This window comes from Saccostrea cucullata, unplaced genomic scaffold, assembly GCF_032062105.1.
Source record: "Saccostrea cucullata isolate Sc308-1 unplaced genomic scaffold, CSIRO_AGI_Scuc_v1 ctg3792, whole genome shotgun sequence".
In the NCBI taxonomy this organism is placed as follows: domain Eukaryota; kingdom Metazoa; phylum Mollusca; class Bivalvia; order Ostreida; family Ostreidae; genus Saccostrea; species Saccostrea cuccullata.
The window spans coordinates 26907-40710 of NW_026939797.1; the positions used below are offsets into that span (position 1 = coordinate 26907).

The window sequence follows — 13804 nt, forward strand, 5'->3', positions numbered from 1 at the left end:
GAGAACTTTTCAGGTGCATAACGGTGCATTGAACATTTGGCAATTGCAAGTTATTTCCTCAGGGCTTCTTTCCAATATTCCGGCATAAACTTCAAACATCTACAGTGATTGATCTCATATGGTATTCAATAACACATTTGGTATATGAAAGAAAGATAAAGAAAAAAAGGATTTTACAATATACCTGCGACCCTATAATTTATATTAAGTCTTAAATCTTAAATAATTCGATAATTTTGGTCAAATTTCATTTTTTATGCATGCATTTATAAAACAACATTACAGAAATATTTTATTCTTAGTAATGGTAAATCATACATGTATTTATAAATATAAATTCAGTATAATCTCTAAACACTAGAATAAGACTTCCGTATAAGTGTACTTAAATTCCGATAGACTATATCTAAATTATTTTATTGTGATGCAGTAATGATTGTGCCATCATTATTATGCTAAAAAAAATGTATTGTACGCGTAAATGCCTGTGAATTAGTAAAAGTTACTCGGAGATAAACTTTTCAAAATTAAAAATAAATCAAATTCGTTAATTTATATATTTAAAAAACCACAGAGCTTTTTACAGCTTAGACATTTGTTTACAGTAATTAATTTTATCAAAAATCTGAATATTCAACGCAGAAAATTGCTTTGATACCTCATTTTTAATGTACATGAATTTTATTTTTCTACACAGTATTTCATCTATTAGAATTTGTCATCAATTTACAAATTTTACTCCGACTGAGAATAAAAACAAACTATGACTGTTTTTAAGCCAGGTTAACATGTGACTTGAATTGTGTTACTGTATTCAATATAAAATATGCAAAACAGAATAACTAGCTCCACCTTGACTATCATGATCTAGTTATTTGATTGGGGTTAAAGTAGAATATTGACATATTTTTTTCGTCAGAATAAATTAAGAGTTGTAACATATTTATTTCAATGTAACTTAAACTTTCATCTTCTGAACGGGTCCGTATTTGAAATATTATTGCAAGCAAAAATGTTTGATCACAATATGCGCATTTCCCCCCGTTTTTTCATGATGGCTGCCTTCTTACAGGTCGTGATTGCAGGGACTCGTAAGTATTTTGCAGATCTAGCTTATGATCACAGAAAGTCAGACAGTGAATTTCTCTCAGAATACACCGCCCGTTCGCTGACGTTCTGTACGGCCTTATGCGGCTTCTCTTGTGGTTGTTTCGGGTTTAACGCCAAAGACAAGAAGTGCCGCGTCTATAATCCGTGTAACCAGGCAGACATTACTGTGGCTGAAGCTGGCTGGAGGAACTACTTTCCTGAAGGTAATCAATGATATTTTATCATATTTTTAAAAAATATGGTTTTCGTATGATGTATATTCGTGCTTTTTCTCTATGCTGCCATCTTGGATGTCAAACTTAGTACACTTTCTCTCAGTAACCAATTTTATACTCGAACGGCAGAAATACGAGGGCAAAAATCTTTAACATGCATTATAAAACTTTGAAATGAAGAAGGTTTTTGTTAACGTATAATCGGAAGAAAAACTGTGTTCGTCTTCAACTTTGCCAACACTACTAAGTCAAAAACGTACTGACATTCCCATTTTTTACTGACAAACTTAGAAAATTACTGATAATGTGCTGTCGTTACTGTAAAACTTAGACAATTACTGATCTTTTTACTGTCGGTACTGATAAACTTAGAAAAGTGCTGACAATCTTAGTCGGTGCTGAAAAACTTAGACAATTACTGACCCGTTTACTGTCCCTGCTGAAAAACTTAGACAAGTGCTGACATTTACTGATAATTACTGTCCCTATTGTTCTCGCTCTCCGGGAGGCTGCAGTGGTGTGGGATTGATTAAATCGATTTTTTTTTATTTTAACATAGATTATTATTTTATTTATTTGTTTTTTCATATAATTTTTAACTATGTCCAGGTGATGTCTTTGGAAAAAAAAGAAGCTTATTTGATCGATTTATAGAAAATTGATTTGTAAAAAAATATTTTCAAGAGAAGGGATAAAATTTCAAAACCTTCAAAAAGATAAGCAATTTAAAAAAAATAAAAATCTTCGTTTAGTAGTGAGATATGAAATTTTACAGAGGTCTTTTCCTTTTTATAATAAAACAATGTTAATACATGACATGCATTTTATATTATTTTTTTTTTTAATTAACATTAACTCCCTGACTTTCTTTAATATTAATATAAAGAATTAAACTGTTAGGCTAGATGTGTTTTATTCAATTTTAATTTGATTTATTTATATTAGTTTGAATAATTTTAATAAACTCATAGCGCGCGGTGAGGCCGTGGGTGCCCTCTTTTGAGGAAAGGCGTTTGTTAAAGTTTTCATATTATGTAAAAAAATTTATTATGTGGGGGGCGCCCACATATGTTTTTGTGCAGTCAAACATACCCGAATCCAAGCATTTGCAAGAAGAAACCACTGGACAATTAAAAGACAGACGGGGGATTTAAATATTTTTTTTTTATTTATTGGGCAGGGGGAGGGGTGCCTGGATTGATCATTGATCCTTTGACATTCATTGATTTAGTTACTGTCCGCATTATTCTTTTGAAATAATGTACATCTTTTAGCTGATTCTCGAATCTGGATTTTCTGGAACCCCACCTGAAAGTGTTATTTTTAATTCAAATACATGTAAAACTATGACATTTTATATTATCATCATTTGTCTAATGCATACTCCTGAAACAAAACTTTAATAGAAATTTTCCAATTAGAGTGTCGGTAGACGTTCACATGGATCTAGTTTCTTTTCAAATAAAAATGGGGGGGGGGGGCACGTGCGAACTAAATGTAGAACGATGAACATGTACTTATTTATTTTACTTAAGTAGAACACACAATTAATACTGTCGTATTTAGTTTGTACTCATTTTTATCTGTTTAGGTAAAAAAATAATAATAAATTTCATTAAAGTAAACATAATAAATTAACTTAATAAATCGACGTTTCATAGCTTTGTTCGGTATCGAAACCAGTATCATGATTTTACAGTAACACTGTGCTTTTTATTCGTCAAAACTTATTCAAGTCGTTTAGCTGGTATCCAGCCGAATTACATAATCATTCAACATACAATCGGAAACTTGGTGAAGCACCTGTGTGTAAATGAAATCGCCTGAGGCGATCCGAGTGTGTACGGTAGCGGGTAAAGAAGACAATAGGTGTCACTGCAGCATTATACAGAAGACTACTCGCCGGATTTCACTAGAAGTTAGTTACGCAACATTACGGCGACAGGTAGACTCTTCTTCAAGACAGTCTGAATTTGAGAAATTCAACACCAACACATACGTAATATGCAATCTACAAACCTTCAATCTCTTCTTAGATTAAATAAATATTTTTTTTAATATACCGACGTAAGATAAAATTAAAGATTAATGAAAAAGAAGATTGATGTAAAAACCAACCGGGGAAAGGCACAAATTGTTTATAAAGATTTAAGCAAAAGTAAATATATGAGAAGAGGTACATTATATCCAAAGTTTTGTAAAAATTACTGGTTCCTAATATTTTTTGTTAAGTCGTGTTAGTGTGTGTGTGGGACAGTTGAGTGAGGAACTTGTTTGATTATCAAATCAAGTAAAAAATAGTTCATAGTATATTTCCTCAACTTTTTATCAGTAATTAAGAATAATTAAAAATCAAACACAATTTATATGCAGAATATAATGACATTAAAAAAAAAACAGCCGGAGTTTAAATATATTTTAAACTTTGCCTGGGTCGATATTGATTTTTTGGAGAGAGAGAGAGAGAGGAGGGAGAGAAAGAGAGAGATGAATGGTTACTCAACACGGAAGATAATGGGCACCTACAGTTAGCGAATAATCTTACTCGTATGAAAAGGAAAGATGTTAATGAAACATGAATCAAATAAATAATGATTACGGGTATAAATTGATCAAATGGACAAAGAAATTTGCATCATTCACAAAACTTGCACATTTTTATAAAATTCATATTCAAGCACCGGTGTACTAGATACTTTTTCATGTAACGTGTGTGAAGGGGGGGGGGGTTATACATGTATGCTAGAGGGTTCGGAATAAATATTTGTGAGCACTGGTTCGACTGACTAATAACTTCCAATTTCACTACTTCGTAAAATATTTTACTAGACAAGTCCGCCCTTTGCCTTTTTATTACGTTAACATCATAACACCCCCTACGCCTACCTACTTTAATGAGATGAAATTTAATTTCAGCACATAAAATTAAATTAATTCCAATTCACCGATAGCTACAGGAGGAAATTGGAAGTTATGAAACATGTAATATTTTTGTTAAAATTGAATCATGATTAAAAAATACTTAAAAATTAAGTTCAAAAACTAAATAGTGATCTAACCCCCTCGCCAATGTAAATAAACGGAGCACTTGTCAAGTATTTAAGTAACTTAAAGTGTCAATACTGTTTGTATCTTTAAGAGAGAGAGAGAGAGAGAGAGAGAGAGAGAGAGGGAGAGAGAGAAGAAAAATATTTGAGAAAAATGGTGCTACTTCTAATATTAGTCTTTCCGCTGACCTAGTGAATATAAATATTTTCCGTAAGATTACTATAATTGCTAGTACATGAATTTTTATTACTAGTCTGATAATTATTTATTAGTCTCGGACTTACAGATATTGAGTACTTATGAACCCTGCGTAATCGATCAACCAGCCATTCATTTAGATATAATGTTTTAAGTGACAAAATTAACAAGGCATAGTACAAGTTTATATATTGAACACTGCACTGTTAAATAGGGGAACTCCCGTATGCGCAAATGAAACCGGAAATCTTAAATAGGGGTATATAATTGTAGCGGACAGTATATAGGGAACTTATACTGCTTCGCTAGTGAGCTAGCTTTTCTGGTGATGCGGTAGAGTCTCCCTTTTTTTCAGGCAAGTTAAGCAACGGCGAGCCTGTTTATCCCTTGAATGGGTGACCGCTTCACGTTACATAATTATATGACCTGTACAGTTATGTCCGAGAACATTAGGAAACTGAATTACCTATCAGTAATTATTCAATATTTAGAAGATTTCCTTTTTTAGCAAGATACATCTGTCCTGTTTGTGAAAAAAAATTGATACAACTTTCCGATCGTGAAAACGGGGGGGGGGGACTTTACATTAAAGTCAAATATCTGTCTGCAAAGAAATAAATAGATGAAAATTAACTTGATGATTAATTAATTTTAATTCTTTAATTGAACAGGGATAGCTATATTCAACACATAAATTTAAACTTGATTTACGCATAGTTAATTTCAATTCATATTCTGAATTGTTTTACAGATAACAATAATATTTAGATTAAAAAAAATAATAACTGCCAGGGATTTTTTTTCATCAAAAATTAAAATAAGACTGTTTTTAAATACAAAGTATAACACACAGTCATTTTCACACCACTGCAGCCTCCCCGAGAGCGAAAACAATAGGGACAGTAATTATCAGTAAATGTCAGCACTTATCTAAGTTTTTCAGCAGGGACAGTAAACGGGTCAGTAATTGTCTAAGTTTTTCAGCACCGACTAAGATTGTCAGCACTTTTCTAAGTTTATCAGTACCGGCAGTAAAAGGGTCAGTAATTGTCTAAGTTTTACAGCAACGACAGCACATTGTCAGTAATTTTCTAAGTTTGTCAGTAAAAAATGGGAATGTCAGTACGTTTCTGACTTAGTAGTGCAAGTACAACAAATAAATTGGTTGAATAATGAAAAAAAATTGGCTTGTTGACCTCCATAAAGGCAAACATTGGGACATAGTATTTGCTAAAATCCTGACTATTAAAAACTGTCTACAGACAAGGTCTTTGTAATCATATCTTCGATATTAACTCATACATGTTCAAACAAGTGTTTAATTATATACAATATTTTCCTCCATGGCACCTGATCCCACCTCCTCTGGAGGTCCGTGTTTGCTCTGCTCCTATTTTGTAATGTTTTATGGATTTTTGATCTTGAATACTGTTCGTTATCTCCATATGTTTCATTTGTACAGCTCTTCCTAGAGACTGCCATGATCTTCATGTTGAAGATTCAGTAGAGTTCGGTGTCAACCAGGTTTATCCTTTTGATAATACAACGTCACTTCATGTTCAATGCTATATGGAGACCAATGACACATGGTGGACGGTAAGATTCTCTCTCTCTCTCTCTCTCTCTCTCTCTCTGTCTCTTAATGATATGTCAGCTATTTTCCCTGTCCTGTTCAGTGACTTACCCGCAGTGTACATGTACATATATGTAGATAAGCCCAAAAGAAAGTGTGGCTTATTTCTTTACTGGGAATACCGGTATTAACTATAACATCAAACCAATCTAAAAAACATCGGTACAATACAACAAACTAAAAACATTAGCATTTGGAAACCGTACAAGGGAAATTACATACATTAAAACTCATTGTAATAGCTGTTTTTATCGATGGTTAAATCCAGCCAGGTAAAAGCAAGTCACTGATCGCGAGACATTTGCTGATGTGCACGATTTAAATGAAGTGAGAGAAGGATTAAGTGTTTTTACAACAAAAATCCATTTTATGTTTTATAAGTTATTGTTATTTTTTTTAAAACAAATTCTTGCCTAAAAACGAGCCAAAAAGAATTTCCTCTGTATAATTCTATAGAAGCTCGATAATGTTACGACAACGATAGATATTTAGCATTAAATTTCAAAAAATAAAAAAAAAACGATGTAGACAAAGGACTATGTTCGGTAATGACGAATATTTGCCCCCAAAATCAAACTTTGCCGGTTAAATATATATTCTAATGCAATTGTTTTGTAAAACACTCTTTGATTGGCTAATGCTCTGATGTTTGAAGCAGTAAAACGAGCATTAACGAGCGTGAAAGCTTTTTCATTGTGACGTCATAATAGAGCGACGCAAAAATACAATGCTCCGTGACGTATTTCATGTAACAAAATTCAACAAAATAAGACGTAAACAATAAACAAAATGCATGGATTGCATTAGAATGGGAATAACTAAACTTCTAATTTGGTATTTGCGACCGTTAATGCTGATTTAACGGTCGCAAACATCCGTTTTACTGGCTCCGCTTACGCGTCGCCGGTAAAACTCAGTTTGCGACCGTTAAATCAGCATTAACGGTCGCAAATACCAAATTAGAAGATAGTTATTCCCTAAATTATATTCTAAAACAGGGGCTATCTGCAAACTTCAAAGCACTGAATATTTTCATAAGCCATGACGTCATATGTTTAATATGACGTCATGAAAATGATGTTAATTTAACATTTTTACTATTTCTACAGAAAAAGGCGTATATAAAGTCGATACATTGATTGGAAATCACCGAGCACAGGTCTGTTTCAGCTCAATATTTTGATAAGCCATGACGTCATATGTTGGATATGACGTCACGAATAACGGGTCATTAATCGTCTTTATATCGCCATAAATTACATGTATCAATGTATGTAACTCTAGGTAATTCAGAGGCGGAGGAGCGGATCTATCAATTTTAACAGAACGTGGGCGGATTACAAAGGAGGGTTTGGGAACCTAGGAGATTCTTTCTGGATTGGTATATGTTTTTGTTTGTTATTTCCCAGAAAATGATCACTTAATTAAAACACATACCTTTTTTCATTTCATTTTTTATCACAGGATTAGATGAATATCAAAACATGCCCAGCATATCTCTATAATCGCAAAATTACTTTCAAGTTAAAAAAATGTTTATGCATATATTTGGTTGATAACAACATGCACTGGTATAATTGAAGATTACTACTCCTGTGCACAGTTAAAATCTAGCACAGAATGAGCTAGCACAAGACTTGAATATTCTCTCGAATATGTAAGTTCATGTATTCTTATTATTATATTGTTTAGGAAATGAGGTCATCCATGAACTTACTAAGGCAAGGAACACATCCCTGTACCTTTCTATCACACTGAAAAATAACATAACGTTATATGAATTATACAACCAATTTTCTGTTGAGGATGAAACCAACAGGTACCAACTCTTTCTCGGAGGGCCAGTAACCGGAACGTTAGGTAAGGGGCGGAGAGAGAAAGGGGGGTGAGAGAGAGAAAGGGGGAGAAACAGAGAGAAAGAGGGAGAGAAGAGAGAGAGGGGGGATAAAAACACACAATGAAAAGAGAGAGAGGGGAGAGAGAAATAGAGAGAGAAGAAAAACAGAGTGAGAGAGGGGAGAGAAATAGAGAGAGAGAGAGAGAGAGAGAGAGAGAAGAAAAACAGAGAGTGAGAGAGAGGGGGAGAGAAACACAGAGATGAGAGAGAGAAAGAGAGAGAAGAAAAACCGAGAGATAGAGAAAGGGGGGGAGACAGAGAGAGATGGGAGAGAAACAGATAGAGAGAGAGAAGAAATTAAAACAGAGAGATAGAGAAAGGGGGAGAGGGACAGAGAAAAGGAGGGTGGAGAGGGTATACCTGTAACGTTACCTGTTCCTCAAACTTTTGTTTCTTTTTTATATTGTCATATCGTCAGTATTATGTACATGTAGTGATTACTTCGCGTTAAAACCCAAGACCTTGAAAAACTTAATATATATAAGCATTTGCTCTATATGAAATATCAAAAATGTCTTTATTACATTTTTAACAGTGAAATACTGTAATTTATCCATTGAATAAAAGTGATATCCTGTCACGGTGTGAAAGGATATCAAAATGACATTCTGTCACATTGTGAAAGAATATCAGAAGTGCTGGAAAACTCTCGATTTTCCTTTCCTTCACCAAGAGTGTTGTAAAAAATACTCCTTTACTTGTTATAAGGTAGAAAACGAGTTCATAATCCATTCTGTCATAAAATAAAACTGCGAAAAATCCCCAGATATGTTGCTGAAATTCATGTTTACAATGTTTTTCACTTAACTATGATCGACGTCTCATCAACCGATCAACTATGACGTCATGTAGCCTAAGACTGCATTACAAAAAACACGTAGGCAAAGGGAAAATCAAAGAGAATGTAATAAACAGAAAATTTCAATGTTTTGTAGATGAATATGGAATTTATATCACTTGTGAGACAGGATTTTTTGATATTTTCACTCGTGCTTCGCACTCGTGAAAATATAAAAAAAAACCTGTCCCACTCGTGAAATAAATTCCATATTCAACTACAAAACATTGAATATCATCTATTTATTTCTACTTGTATAAAACAAACAATATGATAAATTCTGCATTTATCTCAGGCTTTGCCTCAGTTGATAATGTTTTTCTCGGTGTGAAAGTTTTCAATGTTACCACCAACTCTGTAAAGGACTGATCTATTGATTTCTTTACAAATATAGGCGACAGTATGTTACACAGTCAACAAAGCTATTATGAACTGTCTGGAATGTACTTCAGTACCATTGACAGAGACAACGATCAGGCCCCTGGTCACTGCGCTGTTAACAGGGACGGCGGGTGGTGGTTCAATTACTGCGCTGATGCCTTCCTCAACGGACCCTGGTATCCCGGGTACTGGCACCGTCCGTGGAACCCTACACTTACTGATGGAAAACAGATAAAGGAAACTCTTATGATGATAAAGCCTCATTAGTGTCTTACATTAAAACAATACATGTGGAGATGTAGTGTTAACGCGATTATGGAATTTTTTCCCATTGCACCTGATCCTGATGTTTTGGAGATCCATTTTTGCTTTGCTCCTATTGTGTATTGTTTTACAGACTTTTGAGCTTGAATACTGTTCGTTATCTCCATATATTCATCCCTTACACCGTTACTATTATGAGACTTCATCTTTCAAAACATAATAATTCATTGTTCATCCTCAATGTATGTGCCGTCAGGATAAAAATCACCCCTTAACCTTTTGAACTCAAGTCGTCCGCGTTATGGTGTTTTGAATGTCTTAGCTTTTTTCACACTGTATAAGCAAAATATATGTAGAATACTAATATGTTGCTCATGACGTGTCATTGCTATCCCACAGTTACAGGTCGATTAACAAGCTTCACTAATTGTGTTACCGGTAGATGATGTTATGGAGATCCTTCGTATCGACGAGTAAACAGTGAGATAAAGACATTCACGAGATTAGGTCTAATTAAATGAGTTTTGTTATATTCCATGTTATATTTTAAACATGCCTTAGGTCTTTGTATCCATGAACAGAAAACCTCAGCATACTCACCTTTAGGGTTGCCCCAAAGACACTGATTAATATCATTTCCCATGACATATGTGACAGTATAAAACTTTCCTTTAATTGTTTTCACGTGTTTTGGAATAAAAAATTCTCACAATAGCTTAGATTAAGCTAATATGAGCGATTGAAATGTTCTGTTTACTTTTTTTCTTCAAAATCTTAATCTTAATTTTCTCTAAGCTTATATGCAACTGCGTTGTCAGGGACAGAAAAAAATACCCTAGTCACCAAAATTTGGACTACACTTGCAGAAAACCTGTTTTAACTTTACTTTGACCATTTCGGATATGAAAGTTAACATTACTAGTCCTTTATTTGCATATACTCGTATGTACATGTTCTAATGGACCTTTCAAATATACACGAAAAGTAAAAACACATGTTTGAAGCCCTTGCTTCTCTTTATCAGAATAAAATAACTTCTTCTTTGATTCCTCATTTTTTTTATTATTATTAATCTTATTTTTTGGCTATAAAAAGTGCACCAATGTTTTGTCATTTAGCAAGCAAGTTCATCATGTTCATTAAATCTTATATTTCTTTAAAAACAAATTGTTTTTAAAAAGATCCTTGTCACATTTAATGCGTGCTTTCTCTAAAGGCATTTGTAAGAAAATAGAGCACCTCGCTAATAGAAATATTGTTATTTTTTTCCTTTGTCAGAATTCTACAAAATCTGTGATGATTAAAAGTTTAGTATCTTAACAATGTCTTTCCATGTCAATTTAGCATTTTCAGATATCATGTGAAACATAACATCGATATTTTTGGGTGCCCCCCCCCCACAAATTTCAATCGACCAGATTGACTGTTACATGTATATTAAAATCTCCTTTTTATCTAAATTATTGAATTCATCTGAAAAATATACAGCGTTAAAGATACTTTTTCCTACATATGAAAATAACATCTTAAATTTGAGTTCTTCGGCGATTGATGTAAAAAAAAAAAACCAGTTTTCACAAACGCTGTTATTTTCATCTTCTTGGCAAAGATAATTTATAAACATCTTTTTTGCTCAGTGTAGTGACTATGCTTTCTTTGAAAGTGAATTTCTTTGTATTGAAAATAGGAAAAGTCAAGGAGGTTGCTGTGTTTAGGACCTCTTCAATAAAACTTTTCAACCTAAAAAATGAAATTAGTTGCCTCAGCATTTATTATGATATACTATATATTGCATAACTAATGATAACTCATTGAATGACCCTCATAATGCAGAAAGTAAGATAAAGGAAACATCCAGGGATACAAAGAGTTACTAAGTTTTGAAAATGATCTTTATGAATTGTATTGTTTTTTACCTTCAGATTTTTCGTCCTGCTTTGGTTTTTTTTCTTCAGATTTCTCACTCTGTAATTCGGAACTCTTCTCATTAATAAATTTATTTACCAAATTGATCGCATATTTGTAGTGTTGTTTCTGAATGAGTTGTTATTTCAGGAGTTAAATGTTTAAAAGGGAAACGTTAATTTTTCTGCATTTGCTGCTGTTTTTATCATGGACAATTCGTAACATTGTCGAAGCCTTCAGAGTTTTCGACCATTGTAGACAAGCATGGCGCTTTGTCAACACAGCTTTATAGACGCTGACATAATATATAGCACCAGAACAGAGGAGAATAACTGAACAGGGGAGAGAACAAATATGTTGATAGGAAAACATGTAACGGAAGTTTTGTTAGAAAAAATGCTGTTTATTCATTTTTTTCAAAGTAAATACATTGTATATACATTTGGTTTACCAAGACCTCAATATAGATTGTATCTTTAACTGTTAAAAAAATGAATTAGCTTTTTTACGTCACCCGAGTCAATCAGGTGACCTATTGCAATCTGTTCGTCCGTCGGTGTGCGCCGTTCGTTGTTCGTCGGTCATGTTCAGTTTCTTCTTTGGAACCGCTGAACCAATTAATTTAAACAAATTTTGGTATAGATTATTTTTGGCCAAAGGGGTACAAAAAATTTTAATTTCATGGTCACTACCACCCCTGGGGTGTGAGTGGTGTTTGAAAAACCATAACAGTTAATATAGTTTTCAAAATACTTCTTCTCAGTCTCTACTGCGAGACGTCAATCAATCAAACTGTTGTCTTGATGAAGCGAACTTTTAATCACGTACATGTAGTAAAACTACATATAAGTATGTTCTTTGAAAACTTCTCTCCCTCTGTAAATTAAATAAAGAAACTAAGTGCATGGTTACAATGTATCATGAGCAAAGATGCTTCTTCTAAAATTAGTGTCACGAAAATCACTTTTGTGTAATAAATTATTCGCAGTGTATAGACCCTTTTCGTACATGTATGACGTATTTTGCCTATGAGTTATTCTCCTTAGCCGCCATCTTGAAGGGCAAAGTAGTGAATTTACCTCCTTGAGCAAGAATATTGAACATGCATGCAAGAAATATATGGGAGAAATATTTACAGTCTTAAAATTATGAATTAATAGAGGTTTGAACAAACGTGTATTCATAAGAAAAATATTATCTTTACATCAGTAACCAGTATGACAAATTGAACAATGAAGGGATCGGGGAATGTTGACCTACAATATGGCGGCCATGGGGAATAACGTCTTGCTTAAATCACCTCAAATCACACTCTATACTGTATGTACAGTAATATTCAACACGATTGTTTGTTATAAAATAAATCGGTAAAATAGTTCTTAAAGTTATTAATTATATGCTGTCGATGGGAATTCTTATGCTTATTTGAATTGATTGATTATTTTTTTATGTCCCATTCGAGAACATTGTATTCATATGGAAATGTCGCCAAATTGTGGTTGATGGGCTTCAAATTTATTCCTTTATTGTGCCAAAGCCTACAGTGAGAGTGTCCTCAAAGGTCAAACACAGATGTTTTTTTTAATTCTTACAGTCAATACCTATGTCTATGAATTAAATTTGACACAGTTCTGTATCTCAAGTCAGTTTGTTTTGCTTAAGTTGGTGTACGGAAGAGAAGTGTACATGTATATCAAATATGGGTGACATTTATGGGTTTTTCTACGTTTTTAAATGTATACATGTACATAATTTCTACAAAAGAAGAAAGAAATATCAATGAACTCCAGCTATCGTAAATGGAGGCTCATAATTTTTCACAACTGTGATACAGAAAATTCTCCTTGATGCTAAATACCCGGTAAATATTTTTATACTTGTATATTTTTATTTGAATGATTAGAAAAGAAGATTTCAAGAAATGTGTTTGGGGTGATAAACTGATATTTTTCAATATATGTTTTTTTTTTGTTAAAATGTACAAACTTATCTTCACCTTTAATGTCGCATCCAGACGATGGATGACAAGAATCTTCGTCACATTGACACACCTGTAGACATCCGGGACCGTACAGTGGATATGGACAGATCATAGAACAGTTAATTCCTCCAAAGCCAGGCATGCACTCTGGTAATATTCATATTCAGACATGTGTATGATGGTATTGCACGTGTACTTTATGAAGTACATGTACATATTTTAGATTGCATGAATAAGATTGCATTGTTTAATTGCCATTGGTAATGATTTATCTGAAACGATGAAATATGTTGTTAAGTAAAATATTTTTTATACCTTGGCATTCTTGCAGGTT

At 33.3% G+C, this 13804-nt stretch overlaps 1 protein-coding gene across 1 annotated transcript; it reads left to right on the top strand.

The window, feature by feature from the left end:
• Positions 1-1054: 1054 nt before the first annotated feature.
• On the top strand, positions 1055-7709 carry LOC134253998 (fibrinogen C domain-containing protein 1-like). Its single transcript, XM_062736571.1, has 4 exons — positions 1055-1313; positions 6034-6167; positions 7489-7585; positions 7669-7709. The coding sequence occupies exons 1-4, from the start codon at positions 1055-1057 to the stop codon at positions 7707-7709; spliced, it is 531 nt and encodes a 176-aa protein (XP_062592555.1).
• Positions 7710-13804: the final 6095 nt, after the last annotated feature.